Genomic DNA, 22,799 nt, shown 5'->3' with positions numbered 1-22,799 from the left:
TATTTCCAATAGGAGGATTGCGACGAAAGCTGGGGTTTCGAAGGTTTTTATTTGTCACTTCGGTTTAAACGATGGTGGTTAGGTGGGGGTGATTTCAATTGGATACAGTCCTTGCTTACTTCTTTTGATTGAAAGCGGAAGGGGGAGAATACAAAAAATCACGACGATCAGCTTTGGGTTTCCTGCCTAGTTTGGTTTTTAGCTTCAATCAATATCTTCCGCTCGGAGGTCCTACTTACCAAGCTTCTGCGAACTAGTTTTTTTTTTGAAGACTGATAAATCTTCTCCATTCTGTGCAATGAGGTAGAGATTATCCAAGCACTGCTCTTTTGTCTTCTCGAGTTAGCGGTTCGTAATTCGCCTTACGCTGCGCCTAGCGACTCGTCAATTAGGAATGAAGTAGACAATTCGGAACCTAGGCAAATGACGAGGAAAGTACTTTTGAAAAGGTTTATAGTTTTGGACTTTCGGCGAATTTAGGTCTTTTTCAATGATGAGCGATTAGCATCTAACAACCGGTACAGTTTAATTAGACAAAGAAGCAAAGGCCAGGCGACTACTTTGTCAATTATTTCAACAGGGCGCAGCGGATGGAAGCCGGATTTGAAAACTTAGAGGCTCTTCCAATTTGTTGGATGTTTTTTTTTACGCGGGTCTTGGCGCTCAATACTGCCCTACCAAAGTTCATTTACGTGAATAGGTCCGTATTTCTGGTTACAAGCTATTCACCTGGTGCACCTGGTCGTGTCTTATCTCGGGATTTGTTATTCCCTAAGTGGCATACTGCTACCACCTGACCTCGTGTCAATCTTATATGATGATGATGGAAGCTGTCCGTCTCATTTCTTCATTGCAGAGTCTGTCTACTGGTTGTGTTGCATCTTCTGCAGATATTTCCGTATAAAACGGCGACTTGTTATTAAACAACAATGTTCTCATTTTAATTTTATTTAGTTTTTGAAGTTAAAGGTTGTAAGGTTCAACAAAAACTGTTTGGGAACCTTTTCTTAGGAGTTGCCTGCTGCCTGCCTATTTTAAAGTGATACAATAACTTTTGATGCAGGGCGGTCAAAAAAATGCGAATCTGAAAAAAGGTTTCTCCGTCTGAAACACGGAGGCGCGTTGATCTAGCTAGGAGTTGTTATGTTTCGTGCTTCAGATTATATCCTTGTATGCCAGTCCCACTTCCATCTTTCGGTATTCATCTGTTTTCATGGTTTCATCTGCGCGGCATAGTATCTAATCTTCAGGTGTCTGCTCAGTCTTCTCTAACCATCATCGTCTCGATTTTGGATTCGAAGCTATATTTTGTCATTATGAAACCGCTGTCCTCCGGTTGGATTTGTAATTTCGTTAGTGAGCTTTTAAGGCAGTATGTCATTGAAATACGTACATTGGAATCTTATTGCAAAATCTAAAGGCAAAAATTACAGCAGGGTTCTGTTAACACAGGTAGGTGTACTCTTCATAATGCAGAGGCAGGCGATCCTTTGGAACGATAATAACTTACTTCTACCCCAGGTCTTACCCACGACCCTTTTACAACGAAAAGTGGCTGCATGGCTTTCTTTATGCTCAAAATGTTGATTTCCGTCCAGTTTCGTATCTGGAATCACTTCCGGATATTTGGTTTCATTGGATAGGTAAAGTTTCTTCTTCAAAAAGATGATGATCACTCCTGCGGGCATCCCCTGCATATGGCGGCATACAAAACCCTACCTCATAAATATATTTGAGCTAACCTGCCTTCCAGTAGCGCACCCTATACCGTGCTTCATGGTGACTGATACCATTGATTCAAATGAGTTATTATCGAAGGCGTTTACTATGTCCATCAGGACTACCTGCTCCTCCATTTTCTTTACTGTTGATCAATACCTTCTCCGTAAATTTGGTGTTCTGTGAATTAAGTTGAGCGCGGGGCTGTTTGCAGGATATGATAGGAGCTTGTCCCTAAAAAATCTTAATGCTTGTTAACCTATGCAAAGAAAACCAGTCAATTGGTTGTAATTTGTTTTAAAAAGGTACAACAAAGAACCCAAGTAGTGTATCGTCCATCACTTATTCTGCTTTCTTTCTCAGACATCTGCTGACCAATTTTTTCTCCTTTTTTCAAATTTAGTCGATCGAGATACATTTTCGCTGTAAGAAGGAGTTTTTTTAAGCTTGTCTGATATTCATGTTATTTTTCCTTGACAGCTCCTTCTGCTTCGCAACAATTTCTGAAGCAGTTTTAAAATGATTACGCAGAGACATTGGGACTGAATTCATGAGCGCGGGTGCACATCCTGACCATCCTGACCAAGTAGTAAGTTGCCAACTGGAAAATGCGACTCAGCCCAGCTCCTCATACTAACCACTTAAGTCACGTTGCTCCCAGGGCAGAGGGGAGGCAACGTGTGATGAGTTATCTCTGCCCTGGTCATCTGAGTTTTTTGCAATGTGTGGTAATCCAAAAAAAGGAGTTTATAGACCATAAAAGTGGGAGAAAGGGTCTCTCTAATTGGTCCGGTCCACTATCAATGGAGAACTCAGGGCTCCTCATCAAAAACAAAATTGAGTTCAAGAATTCGGCTTAGACTAGAACACTATGCAGTCTAGAGGTGAGACAGCATCTGATGAGTTACCTCTCCCTTGCACAAAACCGTAGATGTCTCATTTTTTTATAGAATAAGGTTCGGATTTCAGCGCACAAAGGCGAGACGATTACGATTCATCAGTCACACAACCCGATTGTAATCTCAATGAAACTGTGGTCAGTCTTGAAATACAGTTTTTGGCCTACATCTTTCAAATGATTGATGCAGTCGAACAGTCGACTCCGATAGTGGTGAAAAAGGATATAAATGCAAATCGCTCACTCGGGCATGATAGCGGAACAGGGAAAACTTTTTTACTAAATTGCTGAGGTAGGTCTTTCAAAAACCGACAGAGCAAACGTCTTATTGTAGATTCAATAGCTCAAGTCCAATAAATGAAAATGATGCAATTGATTCATTCGTTCATGTCAGGTATGAACTAGCCAAGATCAGTGCAAATAATTCCGGTGTTCTGAAAACTAAAGTGAATTTAAGTAACTCCATAAAAAACAGTGTACTAGGATGAGTTAGTAGTTAGAGCACTAAGGTGTGGCAAGGGAAGGTCATGGTTCAAACCTCCCTACAAAGGGTTTCATATCGTGACTGGATGTCTGATACCAGTCTAATCAGCTGTGAATGAGTACCTGAGTCAAATAAGGGTAATAATCACGAATAAAGTCCTCTAACACGCTTGAAGAACCAAGGAATTGTCGCCCCAACGACTATTATTATAGTAGACAGAGAGCTACAGAGCAAGCAAGATAACTCAACCCATGAAATTTTTAACCAAGAATTGGATTGTTGCCGGTAAAGCGATAATTCGCCGCTGCTGTTGGTAATATATTAATTAACGAACGAAATTGTAATTAGTTGTTTTCAAACCGTAAATAAAAAAAGATTCAATTCCGAAATGTTCACTAAAACGTAATTACGCTCTCGACTTCCTAAGAAGTCGCTCATATGTAATATTAGGTTTCGAAACTAATTTTATACACATTTTGTTCATACTACATTTCACCTTATAATTGTTTCTACACAAAACCTTAAAATGTTCTTTTCGCCGCGTACGGCACAAAATTGCCCTGTAAACATACCTGCCTACATACATAGATATAATACATTGGCTATATTCGCAAAACAGAAATGTTTCCCCAATGCACACAGTACATACACCGCATCAGCAAGTCATTCAATATCGCTGCACCAATTGGGTCGATTCGCATCTCCCTGAGTCGGATGTGTAGCGTGTTCACTGTGCCGTTGAGATTATGCTGATGTGCGGTCGCATCAATAGAGGCGATGCCTTGGACTCTTCTGAGGCAGTTCGATGCCTTCGATTCTTCTGAGGCGGTTTGATGTCGCCGACTCACCTCTTTTGTGCTGAACCGACTCACTTACACCAATGGACTGAGTAGCATAATTGAGTCGACTCACTCATGAGTTCCCTCTCTGTTACGTCGATATAATTTTCCTGCCCGCTTTCGAGAATTAAAATTTCAAATTTGAATCTTCATGCTTCAGCCACGGAACTTTATCGCTGTGGCTGCCCTGCTCTGCTTTGCCGCACTACATGGCTTAATCTTAATTTCGTTGCTGGGTTTGCTTTTTTTTGCTTGCCTACTAGAGCCAAATCGTTTAAGGGTGAGGCTTAACAAACTGGGCGGAAAAAAATGTCAAGGACTAAGACGATTGGCAAGAAGAATAATCACGTACCACGCTCGAAAGTCTGTCGTCACAAGTGAGCTACTCCGCGGCGATGCAACGATCGTAAAAACTGGTGTGTCCGGTGCGATCGAAGGATATGCGATCGGTGTGCAGGATTGTGTAGCGCCGGAGCGTCGCGTTTGTTGAATTGGCGTGGAGGTGAATTCTCTTTGAATAGCTCGGGCCGCATTTCACAACGAATAAGTTTGCGCAATACTGTAAGTGGTCAAGTGTGGTGCTTCCACTGCTTTTTTTGTCGGACTAACATAACCTAGTCGGACGTCGGACACCAGTCGACTCAGCTGTGAATGAGTACCTGAGTCAAATCAGGGTAATAATCTCGGGCGAGCGCAATGCTGACCACATTGCCTCCTAGTGTACCGTTACGGTCTTGAATGAAGTGCTCTAACACACTTCAAGGCCCTGATCCAACATGGATTGTTGCGCCAACGATTATTATTATTAACATAACCTAAAATATCGGTATGTCAAACAGGGTGAATCGTTCGAAACGGTAGTTATGGCGGGCGTCACTAAGTTAAGTCTGCCGCAAGTTAACAGTCAGCTAATTATGGCCTCCCTATTGTGACTGTTGACTATTTCGGACGAACCATTTTGGCTTGACTCGTCGGACTTCGTAATGGGCTGCGAAGTCTCGCCATTTTCCATTCGCGTTTGACTCACCTCACCTATTCGACCTATTTCTTGCGAGCGGGGGGTTTCGGCTCAAGCTTCGGATTTTCCCCTGGACAAGCTTGCCCCGGAACAGCCGACACAAGTGAAAAGGCTAAGCACCGACGACGGAACGAGGGCAGCGGGAAACCAGCGCATTAACAACAGGTTGAACAATCATGGCGACATAAGTTTACGACAACGTAGATGCGGGGTGGGAGGTGCCGTACAAAGAGAAAACAAGTTGTTGCGCTGGCCGACAAGCAGATAATTTAAGACGAAATTCAATGCGAAAGTTCCTAAAATCTAAAGAGGCACACAGTGTCCGGTTTACTCAGTTGTAATCGTGAGTAGAGTTTGCCCCTTTTGCAAAATAAGTGCGTCCTCTCAATTGGAGGGGGGGGGGGCGCACATGTATCTGATTACTGCAGTTCTGTTCTTTTCAGTCACGTCAGTTTCCTGTACAGATTCATAATTTTGATTTGTCGCAAATATCTTGATGAACGTTTGATAAAAATGTATCGATTTTATTTCTGGCTTCGGGGCGACCTACGATTTCAATGTGTTGCTGATCATCTGCGATGTGGGAAACTAAAGTTACTAAAATAAGAACACGATGTAAAAAGGCGTGCAAGGTCAGCAAAATAGTTATATCAATTAAAAATGATCCTCAAATAAAGAAAGGATATGTATTGAAGAAATATGAACTATATACGTGCTTCTATAAATGTACAGCAAAAAAAGGAAAAAAAACGCTAGAGTAACAGCTTTGCAAGCACATGATCGATTGGACACCATAGCAAGTAGTTGGACTTTAGTCAGATTTATTAGTCCTTAGCGCTAAGCAATATTCATTTATTAATTCTTAGCTCTACAAAATATTGGCAGTAATAAAATCCCAATAAGATACGTAGTTGTTAAGTTTGTCAAAAGTGAAATAAGATTAATGTAATTAGAATAATCGTCGAATATGTCTACTCATAAAACACCAGCACGAAATAGGTGTTGGATTAAGATACAAAAAGAATGGTAGTACTACCATGGGGAGGGCGTGTTTAAAAAACGCTTCTTAGGTTCATATATTTTTTTAATTGCAGATAAATCGATGATAATTAAAGTAATTATGAATTGAATCTAAGTTGTTTCGGCTCTAGCCCTCCTTAGGAACATGCCAGTCCTCCCGTTTAATTAGGGTTTAGAAGTTAAGAACAACGATGTTCACTGGTTATAACACTTCATTTATTTCATAAAAACAATGGCACTGACAACTTCAACAAAGGATGAATTTCATAGAAACTTTGTATAGGAATCTTTTCACTTTTTCCAACAACACAACTGAACTAAATTTCGAATGCCGCGAATCCTGCCGCGCCACAAGGGCTCTCCGCATTATATTTAAAACGGCGCGGCGAACAATTAGGTTGGGGTGGGTCGCCGCAGTGCTATAAAGTCATCTTGTTTGTGAGTTAGTCCTCTCTCTTATTATTATTATTATTATTATTCTGTTAAGGGAAAGTCGCACCGCGTCCTTGAAGAACTATTGTGCCCCTTTTACTGGTTATAGTGTACCTGTTGATCATAGTATCTCAAGCAGGCCTGTAACCGTTAGGAACTTTAGTATCTTCTCCACTTCCAGAAGTTTCAGCTTTACATCTGGTATTAAGTGTTCTCCCAGATGTATCGACCTACTTTGCACAAGTCCTCTCTCTTATATGGCCGTTTGTTATTTTAGCTCCTTTGAGAATGAAATCTTCGGTGTTATCACTCTGCCTCAACACTTCACGTCTCTAATAGCTTAACCCGGGGGGTTTTGTTGACTCCTGATCTCTATGTCCTGACAGGGAGACAAAATGTGAGAACCAAGAACCCCAGCCCACATCTCGCCGAAATGCTAGCATTCGGGTTAGCTCCAGCAGCCTGGTTCCATATATAATCTCGCGCAGTCGGTGTTTACGACTAGGAAACCTGTTAGAGGAGTTTGGTTGGTGGACAGCCTTGTTGCCAAGGTGATATAACGCTGAACTCTTATCGTAACAGAATTGGCGCCCAACGTGGGGTCACAGTTGTTATGTACGTAACGCATCTCTAGGCCCAAATTGTATAGCGCGTCCCACGCAGAGTGCCCTGCTCGCGATATGGATACAACCACGACCCCCATGAAAAACCCCTACAAAGGGCCAACCGCAAATAATCGGAATTATTCTGGAAAATTTGCTCTCAGAGCCCCCGGTTCCCATGGTATCAGATAACCTTCGATCAGGCTTCTTGGCAGAAGCTATTTCAGATTTTTTTATTGTTGCAAATAAGTACTATTTCAAAAATAAATTTACTTGTTACAGAGAACATTTAATTTCTCAGTTAAAACCCACAATTGGAATGAAATTTAATTCTAATGATTTCAAAACCGCTGAAATATGCTTGCGCTTTGAACGAATATTACGGACGATTATGTTTTTTTCATTTCATATCCTTTTCAATTTTCATTTTAACCGAAAAAAAACGTTGCAGAAAACATTTCACGACCAAATTCTCTACACCTACGAGTAAACTGCGACCAACTTAACTCCAATTGTTGACTAATATCGCCGCAGTCGTACCAACTTTCAAGCAGGGAAAAATCTTGGATTTCGTGCGAGCTTCTACGGAAGCACTATTCGCCCCGAAGTCGCAATGTCTTTTTCCCATTTGTTCCATTTCGAATTGGGAAATTCGCGTACATAAGACTTGCCGCCGTTCTACATTCGAGTGAAAGTCGTCCAGTTCCAGTCGATATTTGTTCTGGTTGCGGCAGAAAAGCCGCCATTGGGATACTTTGTTGCATTTCTCGCATTCAATTCCAAACTTTTCCTGCAGTTACGGTTTGAGATTTTCGTGTTATTTTGGAGTTGTGTGTGCTGTCGAGTGTGCGGTAGTAGTGGTAGGAGGAAGGCGACCACGAATTTCGTATACCTATACGCAGCGCAGTCACGCATACATCGACTGGCATCGTTGAGAAAAAATCAAAGAAATGGCGAACCAAACGAATACCGGTGTCGGTAAGATTTTTGTAATTTTAAGTGATTTGAATAGTGTGTCTAAGTGAATTTAGGTGACAATCTGACGAAGATTGCGGGCCGTTGCTTGAGAAGGTGTTTTGACGGAGTTTTACTGGAAAACTTGGCGAGAAAACTGGACAAATTCGGAATGGTTGTCGCGCGGTCGCACATTGTCTTAATATGTCAAAATTTCGGTGAACAGTGAAAATTCTTGATTTCAGGCATGAGTTGAACCGATTCTGAAGATAATAACTGGTGAGGCTTATTGGGAAGATCCGCGGGGCCTGTGTCCGGCGGATGGCTGCATCGGTGCCGCGGTTATAATCTCAGCCGAAGAAATCTTCATATTGATTTTGATCACTTTCTCCTTGATGGGTCGTGGGTTAGAATTTGCTGTCAGTTGTGAGGTTTTTTTCTGGCTAATTGAGTTAAGAAGCGGCTGGATTACCGCCTGCGGTGAAGGAAGAGCGTCGTGGCGACGATGGTGGCGACAGTGGAACATTGGACCCTACTGCAGTTGCAATGAACCGTTTATGATTGCGGTGCATTCACGCTCTTTTCCGCTACTTTGTGTGTTATTTGAATAGGGAAGAGGCAGAGAGGAGCATATGCTGCTGAAGAATATAAAACGATGCGTGGAGCGGTCCAGCAATTGGTCATCTGGGCCGGCTTTTTTACGCCGACGTGCAGTGGATCACTTGCATGACGCAGCGATTATGAGGCGGTCCCAAACAAGCCGGGCTAGACCAAGGCCACTTGGTTTAATTTCTTCGAGTGTCCGCATATTGACTTGGTCGGTACAGTCCCGAGAAGGTTCGTGCAGGCCAAAAGATTTCATATAATTTTCGCATAAGTGACCGCGTTTCCGTATGTGCAACGCGGACAATCTGCGAAATTTCGGAAGGCCGAATCGCAATTAGTCGATCGTCCACCCAACGGAGGTGTGCAGAATTCAATTCGAGACATGCAAACACATTAACTTGGCTCTGGGAGGGTCCCGTGCAATGTCACTGAGGCAGTGATTATTTTGTTGATATGGAAAGACACTTTTTGCTCAGTCATAACAATTAGGTTGAGTCACTTCGTCAATTCGAATTCAATAACGAAAATGTACTTCAATTTCTGTGTGCAAAGATAATGGAAGGGGAATGTTGCCTTAAGGTTAATCTAAACGGGCAGAGGGTTGTACGGTTGTGAATGCTTAGCTTATCGCTCTACGGATTTTTCACATGGCTTGATATTCCAAGCAGAATGTGTGGCACGAGAAGTTTCACCTCCCTTTCCTTGTATTGTTTTCAAACAGCCGCTTTAAAGCCACTTTGCCCTTATATGATTAGAACTTCCGAAGGAGAAGCAACAAAGATAGCCCAGGTAGGTAGGGTAAGTATCAGTGGCCGCTCCGAGGAGCCCAATTAGCGCTTTGGTGCGCCGTTTTGATGCCACAAACTCCTAAGACCGTGACTGTTGTTATAGGAACAGGGAAGCAGAGTCCAGCTGGCTCGGATCTTCAAAGCCAGCCCGTAGCATTCACGAAGGAAAGCAGCTCTCCGACCCTGCAGCTAGAATCTCACTGAGGTCCCCAAAGAATGGTTTACTCAGTGTCCGCAGCTTCGGCAATGCGAGTTGTAGGGTAAGCCGAGCCTAGCGGCATGGTCCCCTATGGGCCAGTACCCCGTGCAGACCGCCGTAATCTTGAATGCATTTGCACGCGTCTGGCATAGGAGCTCTCGTGATCGGGCTATGTTATAAGCGGGCCAAATTCTCCTTGATTTGGCACAGCTTGTAAGCCTTCGCTATCTTAGGCCCGCGGCTGCTAGGTAGTGCGAGTAGACTCGGCCCCCGACAGTCGCCAGCGGAACACTGACTGTATTCCCCGAGGGACTGCCAAGAGCAGAGCCTTGCCTGGCCAATCCGTCAGCCCGCTCATTCCCCTCTATGTTCCTATGCCCGGGAACCCAGAGGAGAGTGACTTTGAGCGTGCCGCCCAGACGGTTAAGCGCGTCTCTGCACTGCCCCACCAGCCGCGAAGATGTCGTCGTTGAGTACAAGGCCTTGACGGCCGCTTGTCGGTCAGAATGTTTATGTTACGCTTGGGGCTCGAATCACGCTCCAGCCATCGACAGACTCCCAATATCGCCAGTACTTCCGTCTGGAATACACTGGTGAAACCTGGGAGACCATACGACTTGGATACACCGTGTGTATTCGAGAAAACCTCCGCGCCGACTCCATAGGCCATCTTTGATTCGTCCGTAAAGAATACCGTGTCATAGTCTTGCAACACGCCGCCGGTCTTCCACTTTGTCCTGGTTGGAAGGTCCACAGCAAAGTTTCTCGTGAAGTTCAGGTTGCGTGTGACATAGTCCGTGGGGGATGCCCAGATTTCTCGAAGTATTTCATCTAAGATGTTGCTGTGGCCGTAGGACTTCGCTGCCCAGCATCCGGACTCACGTAGTCTGACGGCACTGCAAGCTGCAACATATTTGATGTGGAGGTCTAGGGGGAGGAGTACATTGAGAGCATCTGCCGGGCAGGACTGCAGAGCCCCCGTAGCACCTGCACACGCAGTTCTTTGAATCCTATTAAGCTTCGTTCTATTGTATTTCTTCTTCAAAGCCTGCCACCATACAATAGAGCGGTACGTCAGAATCGGACGCACTACAGCGGTGTACATCCAGAGAACCATCCTCGGCCGGAGATCCCATTTCTTTGCAAAGGTTCTCTTACAGGCATAGAAGCCTATACAGGCATTCTTAGCCCTCAGTTCTATGTTCAACCTCAAATTTAGCTTAGGATCCAGGATTACACCCAGATACTTCACATTAGAGGAAAGAACCAATTTTTGTTCATTCAGCCGTGGTAGATGGAATTCAGGTTTCCTTGTCTTGGTGGTGAACAGCATCAGTTGCGTTTTGGTAAGATAGCCCAAATGGAGTCGCTTTGTATCATAGAAGAATTAATGATTTGTTATTGTTCTTCCACGTTCAAGGATTCAATTGCTATCCACAGCGATCCGTAATGAATTCATTCACTTCGAGGAAGCTCAGAATAAAATTCGTTTAGCGTATATCACCAAATGCAAAGCAAACGCCATGAACTCCCACATCGTTCAATAAGTCCCGGGACTAACTATGAAAACAACATTTTATCGGCAAAATTCTTTATTATTCATCAACATAATCTCCTTCAAGTGTAATACAATCATTCCAACGCTTCTCTAACTTTTCAATGTCATGTTTGTAGAACGATTTGTCTTTTGACTCAAAATGAGCCTCAGTAGCAGCGATCACCTCCTCATTTGAGCCAAATCTTTTTCCCTGGAGCATCTTTTTGAGATCCGCAAAGAGCCAACAGTCGCTGGGGGCCAAATCCGGCGAGTACGGAGGATGAGGAAACAGTTGGAAGCCTAATTCGTTGAAATTGTTCATCGTTTTGATTGACTTGTGGCACGGTGCGTTGTCTTGATGAAAGATGACTTTCTTCTTCTTCATGTGTGGGCGTTTTTTCGCTATTTCGGCCTTCAAACAATCCAATAACACCATGTAGTAGTCGCTATTGATGGTTTTTCCTTTTTCGAGGTAGTCAATGAAAATTATACCATTCGCATCCCAGAATACGGACGCCATCACTTTGCCGGTCGACTGTTGTGTTTTTGGACGCTTCGGGCGGCTTTTACTGGTCGTACGCCATTCAGCTGACTGCCGACTTGACTCCGGAGTGAAATGGTGAATCCATGTTTCGTCCACTGTCACATATCGACGCAAAAAATCTTGTTTATTGCGAGTAAACAGTGCCAAACAGCTCTCCGAATCATTGATACGTTGTTGCTTTTATTTCATTGTGAGCAAACGTGGCAGCCATTTGGAAAAAACCTTTTTCATAGCCAATTTTTGGTGCAAAATAGTAAATGCACTACCAGTTGATAGGTTCACCATCTTAGCTATCTCGCACACTTTCATTTTGCGGTCGCCCATCACGATTTTCAATACTTGCTTGGTGTTTTCGGGAGTTACTCCCTCATTTGGCCGACCCGAACGTTCCGCATCATTTGTATCAGCACGACCGCGTTTCACGTCGAAAACCACCGACAAATGGTTGTTTTCGACGGAGTAGAGTCCGGATAACGTTTTTCAAGCCATTGCTGAGCTTGAACAGTGTTTTTTCCCCATTAGAAAACAATGTTTTATCAACACACGAAACTCGTTTTGATCCATTTTTTAACGATTGCAAAGGTAGCGTCACTTTAACCACTATAGCTTTCTTGGTTATGTTTCGTATTACATCAAATTTTGACACATCTTATCTGAAGGTTGGTACTTCTGAACCTTGGTATATAAATGGCATTATTAGCGCCATTTCTACGCTAGTCCCGGGACTTATTGAACGATGTGTTATTAACATTCCGTTTTGACGAAGACGTTCCGATGCAAAAAAAAAGTATTTTCTGCTTTTAAAGCAGCTGCTCACACGTGGAAAGATGCCGTTCTTCCTAAGCCTTTGGTTTTAAGCCACTCTTAATACATTTAAACTTTTTGAGATTATTGATGCTCACAACTAATGATGAGTTGCCACTGTCCTGAACGAAACCGTCAGCCTTTTTTCTTTTTGTATGCTTGGGTGCTATGCCCCAAACATGGGGTCCGTGGACCAAAAAACATGGGAGTAAATGGCTCTCTTTGGTCCCATCCAATATCAAGTGGATGTGGATTTAGGATCCCTCATATCCCAAACAAAAACCTAGCTTTAACCTTTGTTTATATGCAAACTAATGACGATTTAAACTTGTATATAATTCGCACCCTTGTGGTGTTTTGCGATTATATTGTTGGACGGGGAAAAAGTAATGTCGTATTTGTGATCGAATTTTAACGCTTTATTTAACATACTTAGAATTATCCGATTTAAGTCAAATATGTGCCGTTTTGTTCGCAAACTTGTTGCCATTTGGGAGGCGACTTTATTGTCCCCTCCTTATTTGCAAAAAAGTCAGCCAGTTTTCGCAATCGTCTTTTGAGGCGAACTTAGTAGCACCAAGAGCGTTTTGCATGGACCGGAAGAGATGGTAATCACTTGGTACCAGGTCCAGACTATACGGTGGGTGCGATAGGACATCCAATCCGAGCTCCCGTAGCTTCTGGCGGGTCATCAAAAATGTGTGAGGCCGAGCGTTGTCCTGGTGGAACAGAACTTCATTCCTATTGGCCAATCTTGGCCGCTTCTGATCAATCGCCTGCTTCAAACGGTCGTGTTGCTCACAGTAGAGGAGCGAATTGAGGGTCTGGTCATAGTTGAGCAGTTCATAGTGGATGATTCCCTTCCAATCCCACCAAACACACAGCAAAAGTTTCCTGGCTGTCAATCCCGGCTTGGCGATGGTTTGGCCCGGCTTGCCGCGCTTCCACCACGATCTCGTACGTGATCCACTTTCCTTCACCAGACACCATCCGCTTCAAAAAATGGGTCGAATTCGTTCCGTTTCAGTAGTGCATCGCAGGCGTTGCTCCGGTCCAAGAAATTTTTTTCCGTCAACTCGTGTGGCACCCAAACATCCAGCCTTTTTTTGGAATCCAATCTTCTGCAAATGGTTCCAAACGGTTTTATGGTCCTTACCCAGTTCCTGGCCAATCGAGCGAATGTTCACATGCCGGTCTACTTGGATGATTTCGACGATTTTAACGGTTTCTACGACGATTGGCCTACCAGTACGGGGTGTGTCTTCGACATCCACTACACCAGAACGAAATTGATCCAACCAACGCTGTGCTGTGCGAATCGTTACAGTATCGGACCCATAAACTTCACAATTTTTTTTGGACCTTCGTTGCATTTTTACCTCTCAGCTAGTAGAAATGTAAAATATGACGAATTTCTTGTTTGGTGGACTCCAATTTTGATGCGCTATAACTTGAGACTAAAACGTACGATTATAAAACTGTGAAAGAGAAACCTGTGGCCCAGATTGTCGTCTTCAAATCGCCGTATAGTATGACCCGATGCGATAAGTACAACACAAGATATGTTTAAGTGTCGCCATCTATTGACAAAATACGACAATACTTTTTCCTCAATCTAATATGAAGAAACGTTTTCCACCTGTTGCCACTTTCGGTCACGCTGTTCCCAGGGCAGAGGTGAACCAGCGTCTGACGAGTTGCCTCTGTACTGAACGGAAATCGTCAGTCTTTTTTACAAATAATGAATTTGGAAATTTGGGAAGGATGGATTAAACTGGGGTAGTAGTAGTAGGGAATTTTTCCACAGACGGCTGGTCCGCGTACTAAATTGTGGCGAGTGCCTCTCACACCTCCGTCAATAAGAGGATAAAGGCTTCCGACCAAATCAAATCTTGAGACAAGATAATTATCTCAGTGCAGGTTTCCTCAGGTCAGAGTTTATGAATCAATAAGAGTGGGACAAACAACACCTGACGTTTAAAGAGTTGCATCTGGCCTGGATGAAATCGTCAGTTATTTTATTGAAATCGGAGTACAAAGTGTGCATTCTATCGATGTTTCCTCCTAAGTAAAAAATATGACGGAAGATGTGTTAGCTTAATTGTTATTCGTATTTTTCCAAAATATTGTCCGTTATTATAGATTATCTTTGGTAGAGCCATAATCCTCATGGATTTGGAAAAAAACTGGAACAAGTGATTTTCAGTCATTTTTTAATTCAATTTCTTTCCCGTAGAAAGTTTTGAAGAGACTCGAATAAATGATAATCTGAAGGTGCAAAGTTGGGACTATAAGGTGTGTGGTTTAAAGTCAAGCTCCTCCAGTTTTTGTCGGATGATGAAAGATGTGTGTCAACTCGCGTTGTTCTGCTGGCAGAAGACGCCACATGATTTCGTCAATTTTGATCGCTTTTTCTTAATTGTTTTGCTAAGGTTCATTAGTTGCTGACAGTGGAAGTCCGAATCAATAGTATGGCCAGGCTGAAGCAGCTCATAGTAATGCCACTACACACAGAGCACCGCATTTTTTTCGTCAATCCCCGCATTGCGACTGTTTTTGAAACTTCTGATCGCTTCTCGATTAGATTTTCTGCATTCAATTCATGCGGCACCCATTTATCGAGCTTCTTTACCAATCCAGCGGAATGTAAATGGTTAATACGGTTACGGATCAATGTTTAGCAATCTGACGAGTGGAGTGCATATGGATTTTTACGAACTTTTTCGTCAGATGGGAACCGCTTGCTACACGTGTTGTTATAGCATCATCACCATAAACTTGTGGCTTTTGAGCATTGGACCCTGTGTTGCCAGACTCTTTGTAGGCTAGATAGCCCACGTACGTTTCATTACGTTTTGTGCCAACATTTGTGTCGGAGCTGGTCCGAACAGGCAGGACACGTGTTGGAAGTTTAGACAGAACTAACGTTTTTATATGATTGTGATGATAAGGACTGCCTTTGTTGCTGAGTGCGCCGTCTTGTACAACATAATTTCTGAAATAATAAAAAACTTGTTGTTTCTTTTTCGTTGGTGTGGGTATTTATTCTTGCAAATACCGATATTTCGGGAACCACTTGTCCCCTTCATCAGTGCTAACAAGTTTTGGAAACCAACCAACGAAAAAAAAACAAGTTTTTTTTATTATTTCAGATAATTAATCGTTGGAAACACCGCATAATTTCACTCAGATAAACATAATTTCACTTTTAGCTGGGCACGGCAATACTTTAATCTCCTCGGAGTCAGAATTCGTATTGCGTCAATTATTCCTCAGACATTCAGCTCAGTAGAGAGGATCGTCACTGCTTGCATCCTGTAGTCAGCTTTGACTCGAGGGTGGTCAGAGCATGGGCCACATGATACTATGAAGACTTAGTTAAACCTAAGCATCTTTTTAACTGAAACGCCACAATCGTGGCTATTCTGTTGTATAGGTATTTGGGCATCAAGAGGGGCGTAGAGGCAGCACCATAATCAACCAAATTCTCACAATGGGCCTAAACAGTTTTATCGCTCTCTCAATTTTTAACCTCCATGAGAAACCAAAATTGGGAAAGTTTACTCCCCTCGAAGTCTGTTTCGTCTTTATAATTGTATTGTTGATGTGATCTTTCAGGGATAGGGATTTCGTTATTGTCCGAGCCCAGAAATGTTATCTCCGGTTCCTGTTTTAGAAAGGATTGATGTAGTAAAATTTTACATGATTTGCCATTATTCTCCTGGTTCTCTTGAAGCCAATGAAATTTTTGTTTCTTTATCCCATGATGTAACTTGTTTGGTTTGACATTTTTTTTTGTCCTCCTGATTCCCTCCTTTCATCGTTTAGTTGCCTGTTTGGTCCTGAGGAAATTCTCGTAGTTTGAAGTTTGTTTGAAAGCTCTCACGGTTTCCATTTCAATTTAGACACTAAACAGTATCTTGTTATATGTCATAGGTTTCAGGGGCACTACGTCGATGTTGTTTAAATTGTAAAATCTGGTGACCTCATCCTTGCAGTTAACTATGCTTTGCACATTATGTTGCAGGATCGTTACCATCGGGTTTTTCATGAATGGGACACTTTTCCAAGGCGCGCCTACTTGCAAAATCGGTACAGTGTTGCCATAGAAAACACAACGACAATGCACGACATAATTTTGAAATAATTAAGATTTGCCTTTTCTATACACTAGTAATATTTATTAAACTTGCAAATACCGATATTTCGGGAATCACTTGTTTCCTTCATCAGTTCTAACAATTAATAAATTCTCACCAACCTAGTATTTGCCATCCTCTTTCAATGTGTCACCCGTCCACTGTCATTTCCGCCTTCGAATCAACATCCCAGGGGTATCTGATGTTGGTGCCTGAAGTTCTTCATTACAGTTTTAGTCAGAACACTTCGATGGCACGACGCGGATAAGGGATGCGCAACACTTGCAACTTTTAAATAACAATGGTTTTGTTGTTACTTAGTTTCAATTCAACTTTGCTCGTTTGCTCCAAATCCAGAGTCATTTGACCAAGGTCTATGAGAGAGCAAGTAGATGCCGACAGCGTAGTCGAGGAATGTGGGGAAAAGCTCATGATCCATTGAATATCCCCATATCGTCCGGAAGATAGCATGAAAAACGTCATGAATAGCAAGGAGAAATAACCTGGTCGACCGGATTTAGCCTCGGCTAACTCCACTTTGGAGTCCGAATTCCTTAGAGATTGACACGACGTCAGCGTAGATTTCTGAAATCGATATTATTTGCGGCGGTTTCTGTTTCCTTGACCAACGCAAAATTGTTTCCTTTTTGTCACCGCGTACGATACAATGCACTTGCCAACATGATGTCGAAACCCGTAGCGATTCCACGTAACGTCCTTTTGGGTCGTGGCAGGTGACTTGAGAAAAGAGCATTCTGAATGACGCTATACTCATCGATATTCTTAGTTTGAGTAGACATTAATTTTTCCAAACGACAGTTGACCTTGATCTGAAGGGATGTTTATTTAAGTGTGAACTGTAGACAAATTTGTAGGCATCGATGAACTTTCACAGCTTTCATCGGCTAATGCGATGATGTGATTAAGGTCTTATTTGGCATCGGTTTCAGACGATCCATCGGTTGCCATTAATATCAAGCTCAATGTAAATATTGCTGCCTACTATGACTACAGCTTCTTGACTTGTTCAACCCTGACAAAGGTGCCCGAACAGGTTGCCAGCCTTTTAGGACAAAAATCATTCGGCGCGATAATTCGGCATAGTAGAGCCCTGTAATCGTTTTGTCTTTCTGCAAGTAGTCGATGTAGATGACAACTTGTGAATTCTAGAAAACGGTTGCCATCAGAAGTGGTCTCGCAGTTGCGCTTGTTGTCTGGATTGAGCAAACGTAGCACCCACCGCGCTGAAAGCGTTCTCATTCCTAAAATTTAATGCAGGATATGATCCACAAGTTCTTTTGAGATGCCTGCTCTCTTTCCTAACTCACGCACCTTCAATCGGCGATTTGCCAGTACGAGATCGTGGATTTTTGTCACGTTATCCTCCATGGTAGCCATTTTCGGGGCGCCTGAGCATGGCTCATTTAAAATCGACGCGCGGCCACGTTGAAACTCGTTAAACCAATTTGTTATCGTCGCCATCGCAAGAGCAGAGTCATCGTAAACAGAATCACAGCGCTCTTTGATTTCATTGCGTGATTTCCCTTCCAAAAACAAATTGAATCATTTTTTCTAAAACTTGCGGACACGCCCAATTCCATACGCGGTCAAAACAAAAGTACGAGTTCGGTTTAGCTGAAATTTTGAAAATACCCTTTTGCGGAAATGTACTACACGATAGTGAATTTTTCTTGACATGTGGTGCCATCGGGCGGTGAGGTTAAGTTCTTATCGGACTGCCCTCGTAAGATAAACACAAAAGCTTTATACTTGAAGCGCTGAGCTTCCGGTATTTCGACTTGCTTTTTATTTATAATGAACTGGTTTTAAGCGATTTTTTCCTTCAAACGCTATGTAATAAACGCTATTGATGGTTTTAGTAGTATACAGTGAGCAGCACAAAATTCTTATTCGTCAGCCTTTGTCCCGTTCACCAGCGGGGTCGGCTCGTTGTGATCGGTTTCGCTATTTTATTTTATCAAATGGATCCAATCTCGAGGCTTTTCAATCCCCATCCAGCGTATCAAGTCACCGTTGTTTCGGCCGGCCCTTTGGTCGCTTACCATCGACTTCGATGTTCAGACCAATCCTGGCAAGTGAATTCTCGTTGGCGCGAATTACGTTACCATACCATCGAAGACGCTCTCTCGCAGTTTTTCCATGATCGGTGTAACCACATATCGAGCGCGGATATCCTCATTTCGGATGTGAAGTCCTCGATGTTTAACGTAGGTACCTGTCTTGAGACTTAATCCTACGGTCCTCTTAAGATACGGATTGATTTTGTGACCACAATCAGAGCCCCGCTGAGACAAGCGCAACGGTACCAGTCTATACCAAGTGCATGGCTTGGCATTCATACTGGTGGATGTAAGAATTACCTAAATCTCTACCGAACTATGGAGTACGGCACCCGTGTTGATACGCAACACCACGTCGAGGGCCGAAGGTCTCTTCTCGCTTGAGCACAACCACAGCCCCCATGAAACTCCCACAAGGGGGCCAACCGCAACCAACCGAGCTGTACTCAGATACGACAGGAATTCTTCTGAAGTATAAGAGTCCAGGGGCTACCTCGGTTCCGATGGTACCAGTATACCCCTGGTAAGGTTTCGTGACCGAAGCCACTTCAGATGATCGCCCTTACTAGGCCTTGGAGCATTCGCCTACTGCATCACGGTCGGCAAGCCAATGCGATACAGCGTTTTCGGGTGCCACCACGTGGAGGTTCTCCTCGGCCACTTGGTTTTGGTTCAGCCGACAGGGTTGCCGCCCCGTCTTCCTCACCGCCACCTCAGAGCACCACATTTCGGATGTGAACAAAACGTGTCACGCCAAAGGTCCAATGCAACATCTTCGTCTCCATTCCCGCAAGACGTCGTTCATTGTCTTTTACAGTCGGCCAACACTCAGAACCATAGAGAACGACAGGACGAACGACATTGTGATAAATTTCAGATTTGAGACGTTTGCTAATACGTCGATCACAAAGAACACCAGCAGTTGTGGAACGCCACTTCATCTAGGTTGCGTTAATGTTTGAAGCAATTTCCTAGCGCATTGGCTAATAGCGTTGATCCGAGGTATTTAAATCGCTCAAAACATCATCTGCATGATGTCCCATGTGACAGTGTCCATAACAAGAACAAAGAGAAGTGGTGAGAGGGCGCTTCCTTAATGAACACCGACTGAGACACGAAGCGGTTTTAATACACCCGCCACACTTTTAACTTTACTGTTCGGATCGCGGTAGAGCAATTGAACCCAGTGCACGTGAGCAGCCTAAAATACAAAGGCCAAAACCTTTCCTGTGGACTGTTGCATGTTTGGTCTCTTCAGTCGACTTTCACCGACTTCTCTCCACTGAGTTGTGTACCTATTCGGTTCTGGTGTGTAGTGGTGGATCTGAGTTTCGTCGATTGTTACATACCTCCTGAACACAGCGCTTTTCGATACGCTTAAAGAGTTAGCTCCTGTGTGACCATCTCATTTGGGCACCAGAGCCTTCGGCACCATCGGCTCTTAGGCTTAAAATTTAGCGAATACATTTCTCAGTTCATGGTACATTTCTTCCAGGTTTGATCCCTCTTCGATTGCTTTCTAGTTATTGATGATTGTGGTTACCGAACATGTGAATCTAAATTTCAATTATAACTTTCCAATTTCAAAATTTTAATCGCAATTTTTACATGCATTTCTAGTGGTTCCAAGAAATTTCCGTTTGCTTGAAGAGTTAGAACAAGGACAAAAAGGCGTGGGCGATGGTACGATATCATGGGGTCTCGAAAATGATGATGACATGACTTTAACTCACTGGACTGGAATGATAATTGGCCCACCTCGAGTAAGATCCAATTGAGAAACCTTATCACATCGACCGTTGAATTCTAATCAACTTTTCGGTTTTTTTCCAGACTCCATATGAAAATCGAATGTATTCATTAAAAATCGAGTGTGGTGACAAGTACCCAGACGAACCACCAGTGCTTAGATTTTTATCTAAAATAAATATTAATTGTATTAATCAAAGTAATGGAGTCGTAAGTATTGGCACAATATTCTGGTTTGACCGAGTAATTGAGTATACTTTCTTTGCGAATTACAGATTGATCACAGATCAGTGCCCATGTTAGCCAGATGGAATCGGGAATATACTATAAAATCTATGCTTCAGGAAATACGTAGGATTATGACTTTTAAAGAAAATTTGAAATTGGCGCAGCCACCAGAGGGTAGTTGTTTTTAGTGAGCATTCATTTTAAATAAACAAAACAAAGCTAAAAGTAAAGAAATAATAGACCCAACAGCAATTGATAATTAAACAAAGAAAGATAATTCAAGTAAACAAAAGTCAAATTGATATCCCGTCACCATAATAAAGAGTAATGGAACAGAAGAACACTTTGAGCTGGTTCAAATGGATATTTTGTTATTGATAACGAAATAAGATCCACTGCGATATACAATATTTATGTAATTAAAGAACAATGCTATGAAAAATATGGTTTTTGCCCTTATTGTTCGCGAAGGATTCCTACCAATGAATGAGCAGAAGCGAAAGGAATATTTCAAAGTTTAGGTGCTTCGATGTGAACCATTCCCGTTGAAGAGGAAATTGCATGGGTTGCAAGGATCATGCGAAACGTCTTCACTAGAATCAAACATGAATGGTGGAAAAACGCTGATCCTAACGTCCTTTTTCCGACAACTATGCATGCAAACTGTCAGCTAAAGAAGATTCAGTAGACACTGGCGTAAGTACCAGAGACAAGCATCTGCTTAAAACAAGCGGAATCCTGTAGAACTGTTTCGGCAAAAACTAGTACTCTATTTTAATTTTTTTATTTCAATGTGGTTTACAACAGATAAAATGGCTAAGAGCGCGTTTTGAGAAAACAAAAAAGAATGATAATAGACATGAAGCGATGAACGATAGACGAAATCCTATACATTTAAATTAATTTTGTCATTTTTTAAAAAAAAGATAAAGAAACAATTTAAAAAATGTCTTAGGCTTCGTTATATAAAAAAAAAAATGTAATGTTATTATTAATGATGTAAGCTAAACACCGTATGTAATATTAAAACAAAAACAAACTAATAAAATCTGCTTTTATCTCTAAAAACAAGAGAATCGGAAGAAATGTTTTAAGTTATTCGTGTGTCAGTAGGAGGTGCGATGTAGTTGCAGCGCAGTTTTCAGTATTTAATGAATTATTATTATTCGCACCGGGTCCTTAAAGAACTTTTGCTTTAATCATAGTATCTCAAGCAAGCCTGTAACCGTCAGGAACTTAAGTATATTTCCCACTTCCAGATCTTTTGACTTTGCATCTGGTATTAAGTGTTATCCCAGATGCCTCGACCTACTTTGCGCAAGTGCCGGTCACTGTCCCAGGACGTGTATAGAGATTTCATCACACTCCACACAAAACTTGCAGGCAGTGTCCGCAGATATCCCGAGCTTTCTTAGGTGGTAGTTTAGCCGACAGTGACCAGTGGGAATTCCAATATGATTCGGAGGTTCTTTTTAGTGAGGTTTAAGCAATCGTTTGTGTGCACGGGTCCGTATCCCCCAATAAGCACCCTGGACTGTTCCATTCCTGGTAGGCCCGCCCAGTATAATTCCCTCAACCGTTCCTCTCCATTTCTTAATGTCATAGCCATGAAACCGTTTTCGATTCCACAGAAGGGTTCTGGTCCGTGTAAGGGCTCCCTTCTTGGCTAGTTCGTCCGCTACCTCGTTGCCTTCCGATCCAGCATGGCCTGGAACCCAGAGTATCCAGACCTTGTTGGACAAGCCGAGTGTATTCAGTCTCTCAATGCATTCCCACACCAGTTTAGAGTTCATCTGGTTGGACCTAAGTGCCTTGATCGCTGCTTGGCTGTCGGTGAGATGGCAATGTTCTGTCCCCTGTAGTTCCTTTGGATATTAAAGGAGGCACATCTGTCTGTGGCGTATATTTCTGCCTGGAATATGGTAGTGTACCTACCAATTGGCTCCAAGTGCATTTTCCTTAGACCAATGACACCGGCACCCGCTCCCTCTGCTGTGAGGGATCCGTCAGTGAACCAAGTAATCAGTTGCTTGTTTAAGCCGTATGTCCCAGCCACGCTCTCCCAGTTTACCTTGTTACTTCAACGTGTTTCAAACTTCTTATCAAAGTGAAACCTCGTTGTCATGTTATCCCTTGGTATCAGTAATTCGGGATACCG

The 22,799-nt window shown here is 42.8% G+C and overlaps 1 protein-coding gene and 1 long non-coding RNA gene across 2 annotated transcripts; both read left to right on the top strand.

Annotated features, from left to right (window-relative positions):
* The first annotated feature begins 4,755 nt into the window (after positions 1 to 4,755).
* LOC119648911 lies at positions 4,756 to 6,088 on the top strand. The gene is made up of 2 exons (XR_005249070.1): positions 4,756 to 5,301; positions 5,402 to 6,088. It is a non-coding gene; the product is annotated as an uncharacterized LOC119648911 (long non-coding RNA).
* A 1,467-nt stretch (positions 6,089 to 7,555) lies between these two features.
* LOC119648865 (ubiquitin-conjugating enzyme E2 variant 1) lies at positions 7,556 to 21,727 on the top strand. The gene is made up of 4 exons (XM_038050749.1): positions 7,556 to 7,990; positions 20,285 to 20,427; positions 20,498 to 20,623; positions 20,689 to 21,727. The coding sequence occupies exons 1-4, from the start codon at positions 7,963 to 7,965 to the stop codon at positions 20,827 to 20,829; spliced, it is 438 nt and encodes a 145-aa protein (XP_037906677.1). The 5' UTR covers positions 7,556 to 7,962; the 3' UTR covers positions 20,830 to 21,727.
* Positions 21,728 to 22,799: the final 1,072 nt, after the last annotated feature.

This window comes from Hermetia illucens, chromosome 2 (genome assembly GCF_905115235.1).
Source record: "Hermetia illucens chromosome 2, iHerIll2.2.curated.20191125, whole genome shotgun sequence".
NCBI lineage: Eukaryota > Metazoa > Arthropoda > Insecta > Diptera > Stratiomyidae > Hermetia > Hermetia illucens.
Note: the sequence above shows the minus strand (reverse complement) of the source record. Positions and strands in the feature narration are given on the sequence as shown.